General features: G+C 44.2%; 1 protein-coding gene across 1 annotated transcript in view; it reads left to right on the top strand.

Moving 5' to 3' along the window:
* The window catches only part of efcab7 (EF-hand calcium binding domain 7), a 74,145-nt gene extending 72,576 nt beyond the window's left edge, over positions 1–1,569 (top strand). Inside the window, exons 13-14 of the mRNA XM_084310389.1 lie at positions 1,097–1,204; positions 1,367–1,569. Of these exons, the coding sequence (XP_084166515.1) occupies positions 1,097–1,204; positions 1,367–1,447 (189 nt within the window). The 3' untranslated portion in view covers positions 1,448–1,569. The remainder of the gene's footprint in view (positions 1–1,096; positions 1,205–1,366) is intronic.
* The last annotated feature ends 15,887 nt before the right edge of the window (positions 1,570–17,456 follow it).

Here is a 17,456-nt window from a genome sequence, read left to right as displayed (position 1 = left end):
GTCTCTGTCTCTGTCTCAGTGAGAGCTGGTGTCTCTGTCTCTGTCTCAGTGAGAGCTGGTGTCTCTGTCTCAGTGAGAGCTGGTGTCTCTGTCTCTGTCTCAGTGAGAGCTGGTGTCTGTCTCAGTGAGAGCTGGTGTCTCTGTCTCAGTGAGAGCTGGTGTCTCTGTCTCAGTGAGAGCTGGTGTCTCTGTCTCTGTATCAGTGAGAGCTGGTGTCTCTGTCTCTGTATCAGTGAGAGCTGGTGTCTCTGTCTCTGTCTCAGTGAGAGCTGGTGTCTCTGTCTCTGTCTCAGTGAGAGCTGGTGTCTCTGTCTCAGTGAGAGCTGGTGTCTCTGTCTCAGTGAGAGCTGGTGTCTCTGTCTCAGTGAGAGCTGGTGTCTCTGTCTCTGTGAGAGCTGGTGTCTCTGTCTCTGTCTCTGTGAGAGCTGGTGTCTCTGTCTCAGTGAGAGCTGGTGTCTCTGTCTCTGTCTCAGTGAGAGCTGGTGTCTCTGTCTCTGTCTCAGTGAGAGCTGGTGTCTCTGTCTCTGTCTCAGTGAGAGCTGGTGTCTCTGTCTCTGTCTCAGTGAGAGCTGGTGTCTCTGTCTCTGTCTCAGTGAGACAGAGAAGTGTATCTTGTCTGTCTATCTATCTATCTATCTATCTATCTATCTATCTATCTATCTATCTATCTATCTATCTATCTATCTATCTATCTATCTATCTATCTATCTATCTATCTATCTATCTATCTGTATGTCTGTCTGTCTGTCTGTCTGTCTGTCTGTCTGTCTGTCTGTCTGTCTGTCTGTCTGTCTGTCTGTCTGTCTGTCTGTCTGTCTGTCTGTCTGTCTGTCTGTCTGTCTGTCTGTCTGTCTGTCTGTCTGTCTGTCTGTCTGTCTGTCTGTCTGTCTGTCTGTCTGTCTGTCTGTCTGTCTCTGTCTGTCTGTCTGTCTGTCTGTCTGTCTGTCTGTCTGTCTGTCTGTCTGTCTGTCTGTCTGTCTATCTATCTACGTGTCTATGTATATGTCTGTCTATGCATCTGTCTGTCTATGTATCTGTCTGTCTGTCTATCTATACTATTTATATTTCTCTCTATGTATTATCTCTTGTGTTTCAGACCAACCAGAAGGTAACGGTCCATGTGAATAATGACCAGAGTCAGAACTGTATGAGCAGCAGAGGGATGAGTGTGTTTGCTGTGGAGGTTCCTGGCAGAACTAAGATGGTGAGAAGCCTCCTCTGATCATCTGGTATCATTTCAATCTGGAAAATGCATTATTTTACTGGGATTAGACCCTACCAAGGGAAAAACATCGATATCTCATCTCTCCTCCAATATCCCATCTCTCCTCCAATCACTGATCTCCTCTCATCCTGACTCCTCTAGGTAATCCAACATGTCCTGCCCATCAGTGACCGACAGGAGTGGACGTACAACTGTGTGGAGAGCATCCTGCCCTGCCAGTAACACCAGGCTACAACACACATCCCAGTAACACTGAGCTACAACACACATCCCAGTAACACTGAGCTACAACACACATCCCAGTAACACTGAGCTACAACACACATCCCAGTAACACTGAGCTACAACACACATCCCAGTAACACTGAGCTACAACACACATCCCAGTAACACTGAGCTACAACACACATCCCAGTAACACTGAGCTACAACACACATCCCAGTAACACTGAGCTACAACACACATCCCAGTAACACTGAGCTACAACACACATCCCAGTAACACTGAGCTACAACACACATCCCAGTAACACCAGGCTGTAACACACACATCCCAGTAACACTGAGCTACAACACACATCCCAGTAACACCAGGCTGTAACACACACATCCCAGTAACACTGAGCTACAACACACATCCTAGTAACACTGAGCTATAACACACATCCCAGTAACACTGAGCTACAACACACATCCCAGTAACACTGAGCTACAACACACATCCCAGTAACACTGAGCTACAACACACATCCCAGTAACACTGAGCTATAACACACATCCCAGTAACACTGAGCTATAACACACATCCCAGTAACACTGAGCTACAACACACATCCCAGTAACACTGAGCTACAACACACATCCCAGTAACACTGAGCTATAACACACATCCCAGTAACACTGAGCTACAACACACATCCCAGTAACACTGAGCTACAACACACATCCCAGTAACACTGAGCTACAACACACATCCCAGTAACACTGAGCTACAACACACATCCCAGTAACACTGAGCTACAACACACATCCCAGTAACACTGAGCTACAACACACATCCCAGTAACACTGAGCTATAACACACATCCCAGTAACACTGAGCTACAACACACATCCCAGTAACACTGAGCTATAACACACATCCCAGTAACACCAGGCTACAACACACACATCCCAGTAGGAGATAAGAGTTTATAGTGGTGGACAAAATGCTAATAATAGCCAAAACATCTCTTAGATGCTTCTCAGTCCAATGTGCCTTTGTGTACGTAGATTTTATTGTTGTTGTTGATGATGGTGTTTTCCGTGAACCCTAGGAAATCATGTCAATAATTATTTTCTTTTTTTCTCATTTTGTTATATATCTATAGAGAAGCTGCTTTAAGGGAATGAAGGATACATTTTATGCACATAGTGGACTTTTCTTTGTACATGTTTATCTTGTATTATGTTTGATGTTGATCCAATCATCATTTGTCATAATTTACGCATTTTAATAAATATTTGATGTGCCTTGCATCGCAGTTACAGTACATGTCAATGCTATTTTTGTTTAACTGTTTTAGTGAACTGCTTGATAGCATTTACAGTGTTGTGTTCATTCATAGTTCAAGACAGTAGAGGTTGAGTACTTTCTGGTGATATATCAGTCACACTCCCAGGTGATTTGGATTAACTGAAATAATAATAATAATAATAATAATAATAATAATAATAATAATAATAATAATAATAATAATAATAATAATAATAATAATAATAATAATAATAATAATAATAATAATAATAATAATAATAGATTGGATTTTAAGAGAGAAGCGCCTTTCTCAGACTCAAGGACACTGTACAAGGAAAGGATGGAAAAATACAAATACACAAGGTGTCCTAAACATTTCAAAACATAGTTGTTCTTCAGTGCAGGGTTTCAAACAACCCTCTTCTTTTGTGTTATCAAAACTCAAGTCTGATGTATTCATGACATTTACTTCTTTGTCCGTTCTATTATCATCAGAAAACTACCTGATTAAAGACGTTGTTGATCAGAGTCTGGCTGAATTCACTCTCAGTTCAATCAACCTGACTGCAATTAATTACTAAATGATATCTTATCATTTCAGACAATGGGTGTATTTGTCAAATTTGGATCTGATTAAAAATAAATTGCTAACCACTGAACTGAAACAGTTCTGGATATATATTGCCTCGTTATACACCCTTTATACCTCTTTATACACTATCCATACCTCTATACACTTGTTATAACTCTTTATACACTCTTCATACCTATATACACTTGTTATACCTCTTTATACACTCTTCATACCTCTATACACTTGTTATACCTCTTTATACACTCTTCATACCTCTATACACTTGTTATACCTCTTTATACACTCTTCATACCTCTATACACTTGTTATACCTCTTTATACACTCTTCATACCTCTATACACTTGTTATACCTCTTTATAAACTCTTCATACCTCTATACACTTCTCTATATACCTCTATACCTCTTTATACACTCTTTACTTCTTTATACACTTCATTACCTTATAAAACAATAAGGGCAAATCTTATAATCTTTCTGCATCAAATGCTGTACAGCCACATAAAGTGTGTCCGGTAACATAAGTGCTGCACGCACAAACACACACACACAAAGACACATACACACACAAACACACACATTAACACACACACACACACAAAGACACATACCAGTGGAGGCTGGTGAGTTCTTCTGCTCTGTGTGACAATAAATAAATGAATGATGATATGCAATTTAAAACCAAAACTAAGGCCTCAGTATGAGTTTAAGACGTGAACATGGTCATGTTTGTTGAATAAAAAAATAAAGTAAAAAAATAAAAAAAATAAAAATGTTGCCGATCCCGATCTTCGGAAAATCACGTGATCGGCCCCGATCCCGATCACGTGATCGGATCTGGACATCCCTAATTATTATATTATATTATATATTAAATTATATTTTTAAAACATCCCCCACTGTGTGTCAGTGGTCAGTGGACACAGATGAAAACATAATATTAATATACACTATATATTAATATTAATACCAACACCAATCAATCAATTAATTAATATTAATATTAATATCAATATACATACTAATATACTATCAATACTACTATTGAATATACATAAACTATTAATTTAATTTACACTATACATTTCATCAAACCAGCATGTCATGTCTCCTTTAACTGTGGGTGAAAGCGGTCCGAGAACTACAATGCCTGGCAATGTTTACTTCTGCATCTCACGTAACACACACAAGCCACCGGTCGTTTCAGACACAAACCCACACACAACGGACAAGATAGCAGTTCTCATTCATAAGAGCACACCAAAGTTCCACCACATGAATCTCACCGTGACAAATCAGCAGAGCCACAGAGGCACTAGATCAGCCGTGCGCCATCTCAGCAAAGTACGCTAGCCTAGCCACAAGCTAGCGGCAACATTCATTCATTCATTCATTCATTCATTCATTCATTCATTCATTCATTCATTCATTCACCACTAACACAGTGCACATGCAAATATTATCTGCAGGCTGCATTAGCAGCCAACATGATACATTACATTGTGTTTATATGTGACATAGCCAAGTTAACAACGTTTCAATCCCTTAATCAAGTCTCTAAACAATTCGACTGGCTAACGTTAGCTAACGTTAGCATCCAGGCTAAGCAGGCTTTCGTTTTACAAACATTACAACTTACTTTTTTCTGATCCAGATGCATAAGTCCACGTCTTCATGTTGCTCAGTTGCTGGTTTATACTTCGGTCCTAATGTTGGCGCAAAGTTTAATTTAGCCTACTGTGTTGTTACAGCTGTACTGTAAACTACTAGCTTGCTAAGCTAGTAGCTAGCTACAAGTTAGCTTGCCTTCACAGTCCAAGACGGCACGTTCACATCAACTACAACTACACTAGTCTTCAACTGAGATTACAAAAAAAAGATATATCATCCAAGTAAACGATGCAGTGCACAACAATAAGTGAACAAGTGAATAAAGATCTTAAAATATGAATGATTATATTAGACAACTTTGACTAGAACACTGAAGCCAGTCCAGCTGCAGTTCCGCAGGTATTTTACCAGGCAGACTCTGATTGGATTTCAAAGGCTGCCAATCATTCATCCTCCGTGTATTATTGGATTGTCAAGGCTGTCAATCATTCAATCCCCCCATTCAATGGCAAGAGTTTAACTGCACAGACCGTGCTTAGATGAAGTTAATAGCCTATTTTGATTGGCTATTATTTATTATTTATTTAAATTGGGTCAACCTGTGCAGTTATTCTGCACGAATATTACTGCAGTCATTACTGCAGTGCAGGCCTGCTCAGAGCTGTCAATTTTGGCCATTTTTTGAAAAAAATAAATAAAAAATTTACAGAGGAAAACTTTTATAATAAAAAAAATAATAATAATAATTAAAAAAAAAATATATATATATATATATGTAAATTAATAATAATTATGAATTATGAGTGAATTTGTGTTTCACGTGTTGTCATAGAGAAACCTCCACTGACACATACACACACAAACACAAAGACACACAAACACACGCACAAACACACAACACACATACTTGTGTTTACGTGTGTGTGTGGCGGGCGGACACATTCCTGTGTGTGCGACTCACTGGTCTAAACTGTCTGTCCGTGGCCTTTGCAGCCGCGCAGCGTCCTGCCTGCTATTTATACTCAGCCCGGCCATTATTTCACCCTTTGACTTTCTCCGCTGTAACAGAAGGAGCCGCGTGCTAAAGGTCACATGTCATACTGTATCTGGTGTTTAATATACAGAGAGGAGTCTGCTGCTCCAAACTCAACCACTCCGGCTTGCTTTGACTTGGTTTGGTTTAGTTTGGTAAGACTCCTCTTGTTGGGGCTGGTGAGTTTATCTGATTTACTGTAGAGAGGTGTGTCATAGCAGCATGGGGGAGGGGAAGTACAGGTATAGGCAGGGTAATAGAAGAAAGACATATATAGGCAATAAAATGTTATATGAATATAGAAATACGAGAAATATAAACAGTGTAAACAATATAATTAACTGGGGCGGCTAAGTGGCGCAGTGGGCAAGGCGCTCGCCACTAACGCAGGAGATGCTGGGTTCGAGCCCAGCTCTCGGTGTTGCTTCCGGCTTGGCTGGTCGTTCATACTAACACAATTGGCAGTATTAGGGGGTGGGAAAGCCGGTGGGTGGGGATCGGACGTTGTGGATGGCGACTCCTACAGGTCGGTTGGTGCGCCTGTACAGCAGAATCAGGAAGTATCGGGGGCAGCTTGAGCCTCCCACGCGTTACTCCTCGCCGCTGAGAGATTGCGCTGTACAGGTGAAAAGATGCGACGGCTGCCTCCTCGTGTACCGGAGGGGACACGTGATGCAAGGCTTCATCCACATTGCAGCCGACCAGTGGCAGGCATGGTCTAGCAACGTTCGAGACAGGGGAGGGTAGAATTGGATAATATGAAAATTGGGATGGGAGAACATTTGAAAATGGGGAGAAAAAGTAGATAAAAAATAAACAATATAAAAATAGGAGAAAAACTGTATAAACAAAGGTGCAGATGAGGGTCTGTTTTGATTGATTGATTGATTGATTTAAAATTGTATTAACAGGTTGCAGAATGGGTACAATACAGTACAGCTCAATACACACAATTGTTAACACATTGACGACCACGGCTTGCAGTGTAATATATGGCTGGAGGACAACGCTTTGTCAACAAACCGATGTACTTTCTAACAGCTATATATATACTTTATAGTATTGCTATCTGTCCATTCTCATTGTCACTTGAGTGCATAAACCGTGCCTTCATAATGGCTTAAAGAAAAAAAAATCCATCGGTTGGTTGTCATTTTATAGCGCCGTGAATATAAGGTTTATCGCAGTTTTCGCCTCGTCTTTTTTCTGGGGAGCTAGATAATAGGCTAAAGGCTAGTCACGTTATATCAAACGCCATTTCTGCTGTATATATACGAATGAAATAAAACAAACTGCGTAGCATCCGGACTATTACAGAGCATCTATGGATGAAATGGGGGCGGCGGGGGACGCCGATTACTATTATTGATTAGCAATACTTGAAACTTGAACTTGAAACAATACAGTGTGCGTTCAAGTAGCCATTTTCACTGATCGATCACGTTGCGTTTTAAAACAATGTCCAATCCAGCTGTAATTTGGGGGAATAGTATCCTACCGTCAGCCCATGTGATCGCTGGCAGCATTTCGTCATTAGTCATCGGAATCTGGTAGATCGATATGTCCATTGGCTGATCATAAATCCCATTATTCCAGGTTGAAATCTGCGTTCGGTAACAGGATCAAAGATGGAGTATGTTCGGCTGGGATCGAGGCTCATATGAAACGCCCACAGACAGTACATTTTTTTTTCAATCGCCCTCAATGATACTGCAGTGGAGCGATGGCGCCCCTAAGCGGATCTGGCCGGTATTGCATGTTTCGAAAATCAAATATGCGGGTAGGTCCTGCAAGTCGATCTGGGACGTTAATAGCGTTATTAATATGGAATAAAACAATAACAACTCGCCACGAGTTAACTCGTGGCTCTGGTCCACAACGCATGGCACCGTAACACGTATAAACTCGTGGCTGGTCCTTAAAGTGTTGGGATGCAGACCAGAGAAAGACTTTCGTCTTGTTTACATCAGGGTCCCCCATTTTCAATTCATCATACAATTTTCAATTCATCAATGTATGCCCTATTGGTTACGTTACGATAAATACATAAATATATAAATATAGGCAATAATAAAAGGAAATCTGAATATACTTTATACTATGAGTAAAGGTAAACAGTATACACAAGATGCAGGTGAGGGTCTGAATATATACTAGTATACACATGGTGCTACTCTGTCTCCCTGCTGGCCTGGGATCAGATCCCACTAGAACCTTCTCTTCTGTGTCCCCCCTACTCTGTCTCCCTGCTGGCCTGGGATCAGATCCCACCACAACCTTCTCTCCTGTGTCTCCCCTATTCTGTCTCCCTGCTGGGCTGGGATCAGATCCCACAAGAACCTTCTCTCTAGCTCTCCTACTCCGTCTCTCTCTCAACCTTCCTACAGTTCTCTCATGGCTAAACCCTGGCTAGTGGAGACAAGGCCACAGCACGGCTAAACCCTTGCTAGTGGAACCAGACAGGCCACAGCACGGCTAAACACTGGCTAGTGGAGACAAGGCCACAGCCCGGCTAAACCCTGGATAGTGGAGACAAGGCCACAGCCCGCCTAAACACTGGCCAGTGGAGACAAGGCCACAGCCCGGCTAAACCCTGGCTAGTGGAGACAAGACCACAGCCCGGCTAAACCCTGGCTAGTGGAGACAAGGCATTATAATTAGGGATGCTCGATATTGGCTTTTTTACCGATACCGATATACCGATATTGTCCAACTCTTAATTTCCGATACCGATATCAACCGATACCGATATATGCAGGGTTTCCCCCCCAAAAAATGGAATAATTTCAGGTAATTAACATTACATATATCTTGTTGTGGAATTAACACATCATTATGCATACTTTTGACAATAAATAAAATCTGAATTTGTTCTTACTTGCTTGCCTGGGTAAATAAAGGTTATAGAAATGTAAAAAAATAAAAATACAATTTCTTTTTTTTGAAAACCGATACCAATATTTTCCGATATCACATTTTAATGCCGATATCGGCCGATAATATCGGTAGGCCGATAATATCGGACATCCCTAATTATAATAATAATAATGCAGGACCTCTTTTAGAGACGTCTTTATTCGGCATGCAACAACATGGAATACACACACACACATGCATTGTCTTTCTCAGGGTCGCCGATGCGATTGAGCTCTGCGCTTAACCCATCCCGTCATCCTTCCCCCCAAGGGCAGCCGGGAGCAGACAGGGCATCGGCTAGGTACCGCGCCCTGGGACCAATCCAAGTGCTCCTGACCGTCTTCGTCAGGGACGTTAGCGATCTGTTGTGCATGTTTTTCCATTGGGTTTCTCTTATCGGGGGGGGGGGGGGGGGACCCTTGCGAGCACGGGGAGAACATGCAAACTCCACACAGAAAGGCCTGAGAGATACCCCACCTGGGTACCTGGCATTGCGGAAACCTGGTCCCCAAGTGGGAATCGAACCCTGGACCGCCTTGCTGTGAGGCGACAGTGTTAACCACTACACCACCGTGCCGCATTAGTGTACTAAGAGGACAGCCTTGCCTTGAGCAGGAATCAGAATCAAATTGTTACCAAACCAACATGAATAGCACAGTGTACTGCAAGATACAAAATACACTAATCTGTAGTAAATTGCTTCCAAATGTTGCCAATGTATCATAAACCATTGTGTATCACAGCCTTTAAACCTTGCTCTACTCTAGTGAAGTTTAAATACACAGTGATGCAATAGGCAAACAGTCCTGGCTTGGCCCCACCCCCTTTCACAACAACTATGTTTTAATGGTGCACCACTCTGTGCTTGTGGATTGGATTTTTTTTTAATATATCTGCATATATCTCTGTTCACATGTGTATAACCTGTATATATTATATATATACCTGTATATATCCCATACCTACTTTTAATAGTTTGCATATATTCACTCAGTAGCTTTATATATATATATATATATATATATATATATATATATATATATATATATATATATATATATATATATATATATATATATATATATATATATATATTACCCCCCCGTCAAATCAAGCTCAACTTCTTTCATGCAACAGTTGAGTCTGTCCTTTTGTATGGCAGTGAATGCTGGACCTTGAAGCCCACCCTGCAGAAGTCCTTGGATGGGTGCTACACCAGAATGATGCGTGTGGTGCTCAACATCAACAGGGATGAGCATGTCACTAATGCAAACTTGTATGGGGGGGTGCTAAGGGTGAGCGAGAAAGTGGCAGTCAGGAGAATGAGGCTGGCAGGTCACTGCCAGAGACATCATGAGATGCCAACCAGCAAACTTGTGGGAACCAACACACGAGCATCGATCACGAGGACGTCCCACATTAACCTACGTGGACGTACTCAGGAGAGATGCGGGAACAGAATGCACCGGCGAGCTAGCCAGATGCATGGAGGATCGGGATGACTGGAAGCACCGATGGAGGGCCCGTCTGAGGACGACCTAGATCAGTGGTCGGCAACCTGCGGCCTCGAGGCCGCATGCGGCTCTTTAGCCAATCAGCTGCGGCTCCCTGGCCCAAAAAAAATGTTTAATTTTTTTTTTGGATATCGATGTCATACTGTGACACTGAAATGAAAAGATATTTCATCAACTAAGATATTTAGTCAACAAAAGGCTTACCTGTATGCCTGATATGTGGTGCGAAATTTGCGAACAACGAAAAATGTACTTTTTATTTTATAGATTTTCCACAAATAAGGGAAGGACTCTAATAGAGCTGCATAGTTCAGGGTTTTATTTAAAAGTAGGTTTACAGATGCAAGTGTTTTTTCTCCTTTTCTGTGTTTTATTTCAAAGTAGGTCGCCAGCTCTATACACATTTTTAAAGGAAAATTAAAAACGTACCTATACAGTCTAGCTTACAAATAGTTATGGCTTGGAAAAACCTGATGGATCCATGAGGCTAGGATAAGCCTTGTGGACCCAACTTTTTAGATGAAGGAACGGGTACATAGGAGACACGCCTCCAGTTTTTCAAAAGTTTTTGACACGCCTCAGCTTCTGAGCTGAAGGAGTGTTTTTGCGGACCTCCCAAACTTTCAAACTTTTTAGATGAAGGAATGGGTACAATAGGAGACACGCCTCCAGTTTTTCAAACGTTTTTGACACACCTCAGCTTCTGAGCTGAAGGCGTGTTTTTGCGGACCTCCCAAACTTTCAAACTTTTTAGATGAAGGAATGGGTACAATAGGAGACACGCCTCCAGTTTTTCAAAAGTTTTTGACACGCCTCAGCTTCTGAGCTGAAGGCGTGTTTCTGCGGACCTCCCAAACTTTCAAACTTCTTAGATGAAGGATGGGTACAATAGGAGACACGCCTCCAGTTTTTCAAAAGTTTTTGACACACCTCAGCTTCTGAGCTGAAGGCGTGTTTTTGCGGACCTCCCAAACTTTCAAACTTTAGACTGTTTTCTTTATGCGTTTTTCTTTTTCTTTCTTTCTACCACAAGACGCGGCCACTGATGGGTCCATGGGACTTGGATAAGTCCTGTGGACCCAACTCTGGCCACTGACCACATGAGCGAACGGGTACATACGCACACAATACACGGCCACTGATGGATCCGTGGGACTTGGTAAAGCACTATGGACCCAACTATGACCACTGATAAAAACGTAACTACACTAGCATTATAAGACCTAAACATTGCTACCTACCATACAAGTGCATTGGTTTAGTGCATTTCCGGTTGCCACTGAGCGGAAATGTTTGTGCGGACCTGTTCTCCCAAACTGGTAAGCAAATGACTGTTTTTACGTTATTTTCATTTTTACGTTACTATTATTATTATTATTATTATTATTATTTTTTTTAACATTGATCTTAACTGATCACTATGACTTTATTGCTTTTATCGTTATATATGCCTATAATTGTGTACAGCACTTTGAGCTACATGACATGTATGAAAGGTGCTTTATAAATACTTACTTACTTACTACAGTACACATGGTAGTCTTTTTTCAAAGTGGACTACTTTTATTTTATAAATGTTCCACAAATAAGGGAAGGACTCAAATATACCTGAATAGTTCAGGGTTTTATTTCAAAGTCGGTCTACAGACACCAGTGTTTTGTCTCCTCTTCTGTTTTTTTATTAAAAAATAGGTCTACACAGCCAGTATTTTTTCTCCACTTCATAAGAGTTTGAGGTTTTCCTTTGTTATAACAGGTAAAAACAGCAATTAAAAAGTCAAATTTTTTCTTTTTGTTGCTTTATAATCCCATTAATGCAACAAACTGTGTGCTATAAGTATGAAGTATAATAAATCGCAAATTACTTTGGGTATGCAATTGTCAGGCGTTTTATGCTAAATGTGGGGTATGCTTGGTGTAACTGAGGGGTACAATTCCCTGACTGTATTGTTAGATATGATATTTAATACCACTACCTCATGTACTTTAACTTCTGGCCACCCAGTACAAGATATAAGTATGATGAACACTTTCCCACCTGATGAAACGAATCCACACAAATGTACCAAATCGAAGGTTTAATACAGCAAAAGGTGTATACAACGATCACTTAATTACATTTATGATTTGAAATATGGAATATGCACTTTTATGGCAAATGAGTATTCGTAGGTAAATCAACATTGAATGTCCAATCTCTGGTTACGCAGGGAGTAAGTATACAACCTGGAATATTTAGGAAACGATAGCGATGGTACTTAAATGATTATAGCTGGATACACTAAGGGGGGGGGGGGTCCCGCTGGTTGTAAGACAGTAGGAGGGGGGGGTTAGAGAAGCCGCTGGCGGTATCCCATCTGGCCGACGGTGTCTTGGGAGAATCCAAAGTCTTGGACACGGTGCCCACAGAACCTCGGGCCGCAGACGAATACAGCTGGACCCTCTGTGGACGGTATCTGCCGGTCCACAACGGAGAGACGTGAGGCGACCTCACGTGTAGAGCGCCGTCTCACCTGGAGTCCTCTCCGGGGGGTAATTCCAACACTCCGCAGTGTTGGCCTTTATCCATGGAATAATCAAAGCACACAAAGCATAATCCAAGCCGTGGAAGGCTCGCCGTCGTCCGGGTAGAGTAATCCAATATACAGGTCCAGTCGCTCTTGGCCCGGAGCTCCTCGGATGCAATCACCACCAGGGGTCTGACCAGCCTGGTTAAGCGTCCAGATAACGTCAGGAACGATGGGGGTACTGATAACTTTAGAACTCTAACCGAACGATGCACCATACATGAATAGACTATTATTAGCTTAATAGAATACGTCCAACTCGACGGTATAGTGCCAAACTATGACTATTCAACTATTAATCTACACGATATCTCAATGCCTATTCTGGGCCAAGTAGGCCTTACTACACCGCACGTGCGTCGTGGGGAGGCTTTGCGTCTGTCACTCTGTTGGAGGGTAAAGAACTGGACTAAAAGAAAGTTCTACTTTACTTGCGCCATATATATATGCGCTATGAACAAATAGTACCATTCGTATTTCGCCCGACATATTACTGCGCGGAACCGGGGGTTGCCACGACATGTTAGGCGGCACGATTGAACTTGGACCTAGGGGTATGGCAACCTGGCGCCAGGTTCTCGTCCAATGGTAGAATGAAACTATTATGGGCTGTTTAGTAGACTAAAGGGATATTCAATGCATATTGTACAAGGAATATACAGGGGATATCAAACGATATACAAATACAATTAAATATATATAAATAAATATACATATTCGGTTTAATCTGATCCTTCACAACAGCCGCCCCCTAATTAGTCCCACCTAATTAGCTAAGCAGAGACAGATTAACCGCACTGTCTACCACTCAAGGTCCGCTGTAAGGGTCAGTCAACTCACAAAGTCATGGGGTCATGGTCATCATCGATAGTATCTGGGAGTCGGGGCAGTTCTATGAGCCTCGCCACGGGACGTGTGTAGGTGCGCCCTTGGACGAGTACTTCAGCTGCTCGGACCTTGCCATCGGCACCGGTGATCACTTTGCTTACGCGGCCAGCCGGCCACATAGCTCTGGGTAGTGACTGGTCAATAATCATGACGACTGTTCCTTCTGTCAAATTGTCTCTCTCTTTTACCCACTTCTGGCGGGTCTGTAGAGACGGTAGGTAGTGAAGTAGGAAGCTGCTCCAAAACTTGTCAGCTAGTACTTGGCTGTACCTCCACATTCTTCGGCCGTTCGCTTCTTCGGGCCTGTACATTGTCTGGGGTAGCGCGGGGTCCAGCCGCCCCATTAGGAGTGTGTTGGGGGTGACTGGGTCAACATCTGCTACATCACTGGAGACGTAACCGAGGGGCTTTGAGTTCAATACTCCCTCGATCTCCGTGAGGACTGTCATTAGGACTTCCTCCGCCACAGTCTGGGCTCCGAGTACGGCGTACAGGGCTGTCTTTATAGAGCGTACTTCTCGTTCCCAGGTTCCACCGAAGTGGGGTGCGTTCGGGGGATTAAACTGGAAGTCAATCTGGGCTGGAGCGAGGTGGGTCTTAAGTTCTGGGCCCATAGCTTGGAAGCTCTCTCTCAGCTCTCTTTCGTGGTGTACATCCTCGTCGTATTTCTTTATGATCAGCTCTGTGACCTTGTGTCGGCTGTTCAAGACGATCGGGTACTTAATGTCATCTGGTAGATCGGGGGCTCTCCGCAGGCGACCACCCACTCTGATGAGATTATGGGCGTCACTCTCTGGTGCCAGGTGAATCAGTCTGCTGTCTGATGGGACGGGGTTTCCTCCCTGTAGACAGTCTAGCTCATCGGGGAACGAGTCTCTCTGGGCTCGTTGTAGTAGAAGAAGTTCTGCTTCTTCGTAATCAGCTGCTGACATGTCAGTGGTGGACTGAATCTCTGGGGGGTGCCGCAGGAATGTTCTTTGCTGCGCACTCTCTAGGGTAATGCAGTCATCTATGTTGGGGTCTGTGGAGGCGACAGTGCTCAGTCCACAGAACATAGGTTTCTTGTTCTCAGCCTCCTCGTTACTTGCTTCCCTCAGGGTGGGCGTAGGCCAATCTCCTTCCGGGAGCTTGAGGAATGCTGGTCCGTCACTGTAGATGTTGCGACGGGTTAGGTCATCCAGAGACATTCCCCGGGTGATGACGTCAGCTGGGTTGTGTTTGGTGTCCACATACCGCCAGCTTGCTTCTTCTGTTAATTCTTGGATCTCGGTGACTCTGACTCCCACGAAGACTTTGTATCTGCATGAATCAGACTTGATCCATGTGAGTACTGTCGTGGAATCTGACCACAAGATTGTTCTATGCACCGGAATGGTGAGTTCACGTTGGATTAACGTGGCTAGATGCGCTCCTGCGAGGGCTGCGCAGAGCTCTAGACGTGGGATAGATTGTTGCTTACGTGGGGCTATTCTTGAGCGGGCCAGGATGAAAGCAGTGTGTATCTTTCCTCCCATCTCTTGGGCACGCAAATAGGCCACCGATCCGTAGGCTACTTCGGAGGCGTCGCTGAAGACGTGTAGCTCAATCTCGCATGTCTCTGGCCTCACTGTGGATGGGAAGTAGCTGCGGCGTATATTGACACCTGGGAGTGAGCGGAGTTCCGTCTCCCACTCTCTCCATGTTGAGGCAAGGTGTGCGGGTATTGGGTCGTCCCAGCCCTGGTCCTTGTCCCATAGTGCTCGTACAATCATCTTTGCCCTGGTGGTGTAAGGTAGAATACATCCCAACGGGTCATATTGTCTGGCGAGTGTTCTGTACACACTCCGTCTGGTGGTCGGTATCGCCGCCGACCTTCCCTGCTCTGGAGCCAAGGGTTTGTGTCTATAGTGGAGCGAGTCTGTTTTGAAGCGCCAGACTAGTCCTAGTGTCATTTCTTGGGCTTCTCCTGGGATTGTCGCCATCCAGGTCTCGCTGCTGGCAGCCTTGTCTGCGGAGGAGAGGCTGCGCAATACGTGCGGGTCGCTGCTGGCCCACTGCCTGAGATCAAAGCCGCCTTTGATTAGGGAGGCGCGTAACTTGATTAGGAGAGCCTCGGCTTCTTCTTGAGTCGAGACGCTTTGTAAACAGTTGTCCACGTAGAAACTGTTCTTCACACTGTGTTGGACCTCTTCATCTGCTGCTGGGTCCTCTGTGACGTGTTTCTGTAGTGCAAATGTAGCACAGCACGGGCTGCATGTGGTTCCGAAGGGGAGTACTTCCCACTGGTAGATGGATGGGTTCTCATCTCCGATCTTCTCTCTCCATAGGAACCGTAGCAGAGGCTTGTCCTCCTCTACTAGTCTCACCTGCAAGAACATCCCTTTGATATCCCCGCTTATAGCCACCTTGTCCTGGCGGAAGCGCAGTAGCACGCCTAGTAGGGAGGGGCCGAGTGTGGGGCCGGGCAAGAGCTCTTTATTCAGATTTTGGGATCCGATCTGGTAGCTGCAGTTAAACACAATGCGATCCTTGCCGTTGTGATGGACCTTGTGATGCGGCACGTACCATGATTCGGTCGTCTGATCGGCCTCTTTAATGTCAATCTTTGTTACGTGTCCCGCTGTGATTAGCTTCTCAATCTCAGCTCGGTACACACTCTCTTGAGCGGGGTCTTTGGCTAGGCGCCGCTCTGTGTTCAGTAGATAGCGCTCCGTGGCGTCTTTCTTTGCGTGAAAGGTGGGCATTCCCTCTCGCCTCAGGAGTGGAGTTGTGTATCTCATCACTCCGCCCACTGTGACTCTCTTTGTCCCCTGCTCGAGTAGGTTGATGGCGTAAATGTCTTCCTTAGAGCGAATATCTTTCTTTTCGTTCTTAAAGGGCATTGTCTCTAGGGTCCATAGCCTCTCGACATGCTGCAGGAGAGTGGTGTCTTCTTCTGTCGTTCTGGAGTGGAAGCAGCTAGTGGCTGCTGTTCGGTTGAGAGATTTAGCGAGGGGGCCTTGGAGGGTCCACCCTAGGCGGGTCTCGACTGCTGCAGGACAGCCTCGGGGGCCTGTATGGACCCGGTCAATCGGGACTATGAGTTCTGCATGGTCGGAGCCTATCAACAGGGTCGGGGTAGCGCCGTCTATGAGCGGGATAGGTAATTGGCGCAGGTGCACATATTTATCCATCAACTTGGTGACAGGGTAGGTGTACTGCGATAGGCCTATTTCTTGGCTGGTGAAAGCATTTGTGATCTTGTACCGTCGCTCTGGCTGCCCGTTGGCTGCGATGGTGAAGGAGACATTCTCGCCCTTTATCGTCTTTAAATCTCTTCTTATTGTCCGAATCGTCATTTCGTTCTTGCTCCCCCGCAGTCCCAGCTGGGTCGCAGCGGAGGCGAGCAGAAGGGTCTTCTCTGACCCGTCATCAAGGACGGCGTAAGTGTCCATGACTTTATCTTGGTAGCTCAATGTCACTCGGACTACCTTTAAGAGCACTTGGGCTCCGCTGCTGCTGGCGGGGTCAATGTACATGACACTTGCCTTGGTGCCGCTCCGTGGTGCAGGTATAGGCCGTCTTCCGTTACTATCGTGTAGTATATCTAGATGGGCTCCATCGCACCGGCTGC

The sequence above is a fragment of the Notolepis coatsorum genome (genome assembly GCF_963971535.1).
Source record: "Notolepis coatsorum genome assembly, chromosome: 3".
NCBI lineage: Eukaryota > Metazoa > Chordata > Actinopteri > Aulopiformes > Paralepididae > Notolepis > Notolepis coatsorum.
The sequence above is the reverse complement of the archived record's forward strand: the minus strand, read 5'-3'. Positions and strand labels throughout refer to the sequence as shown.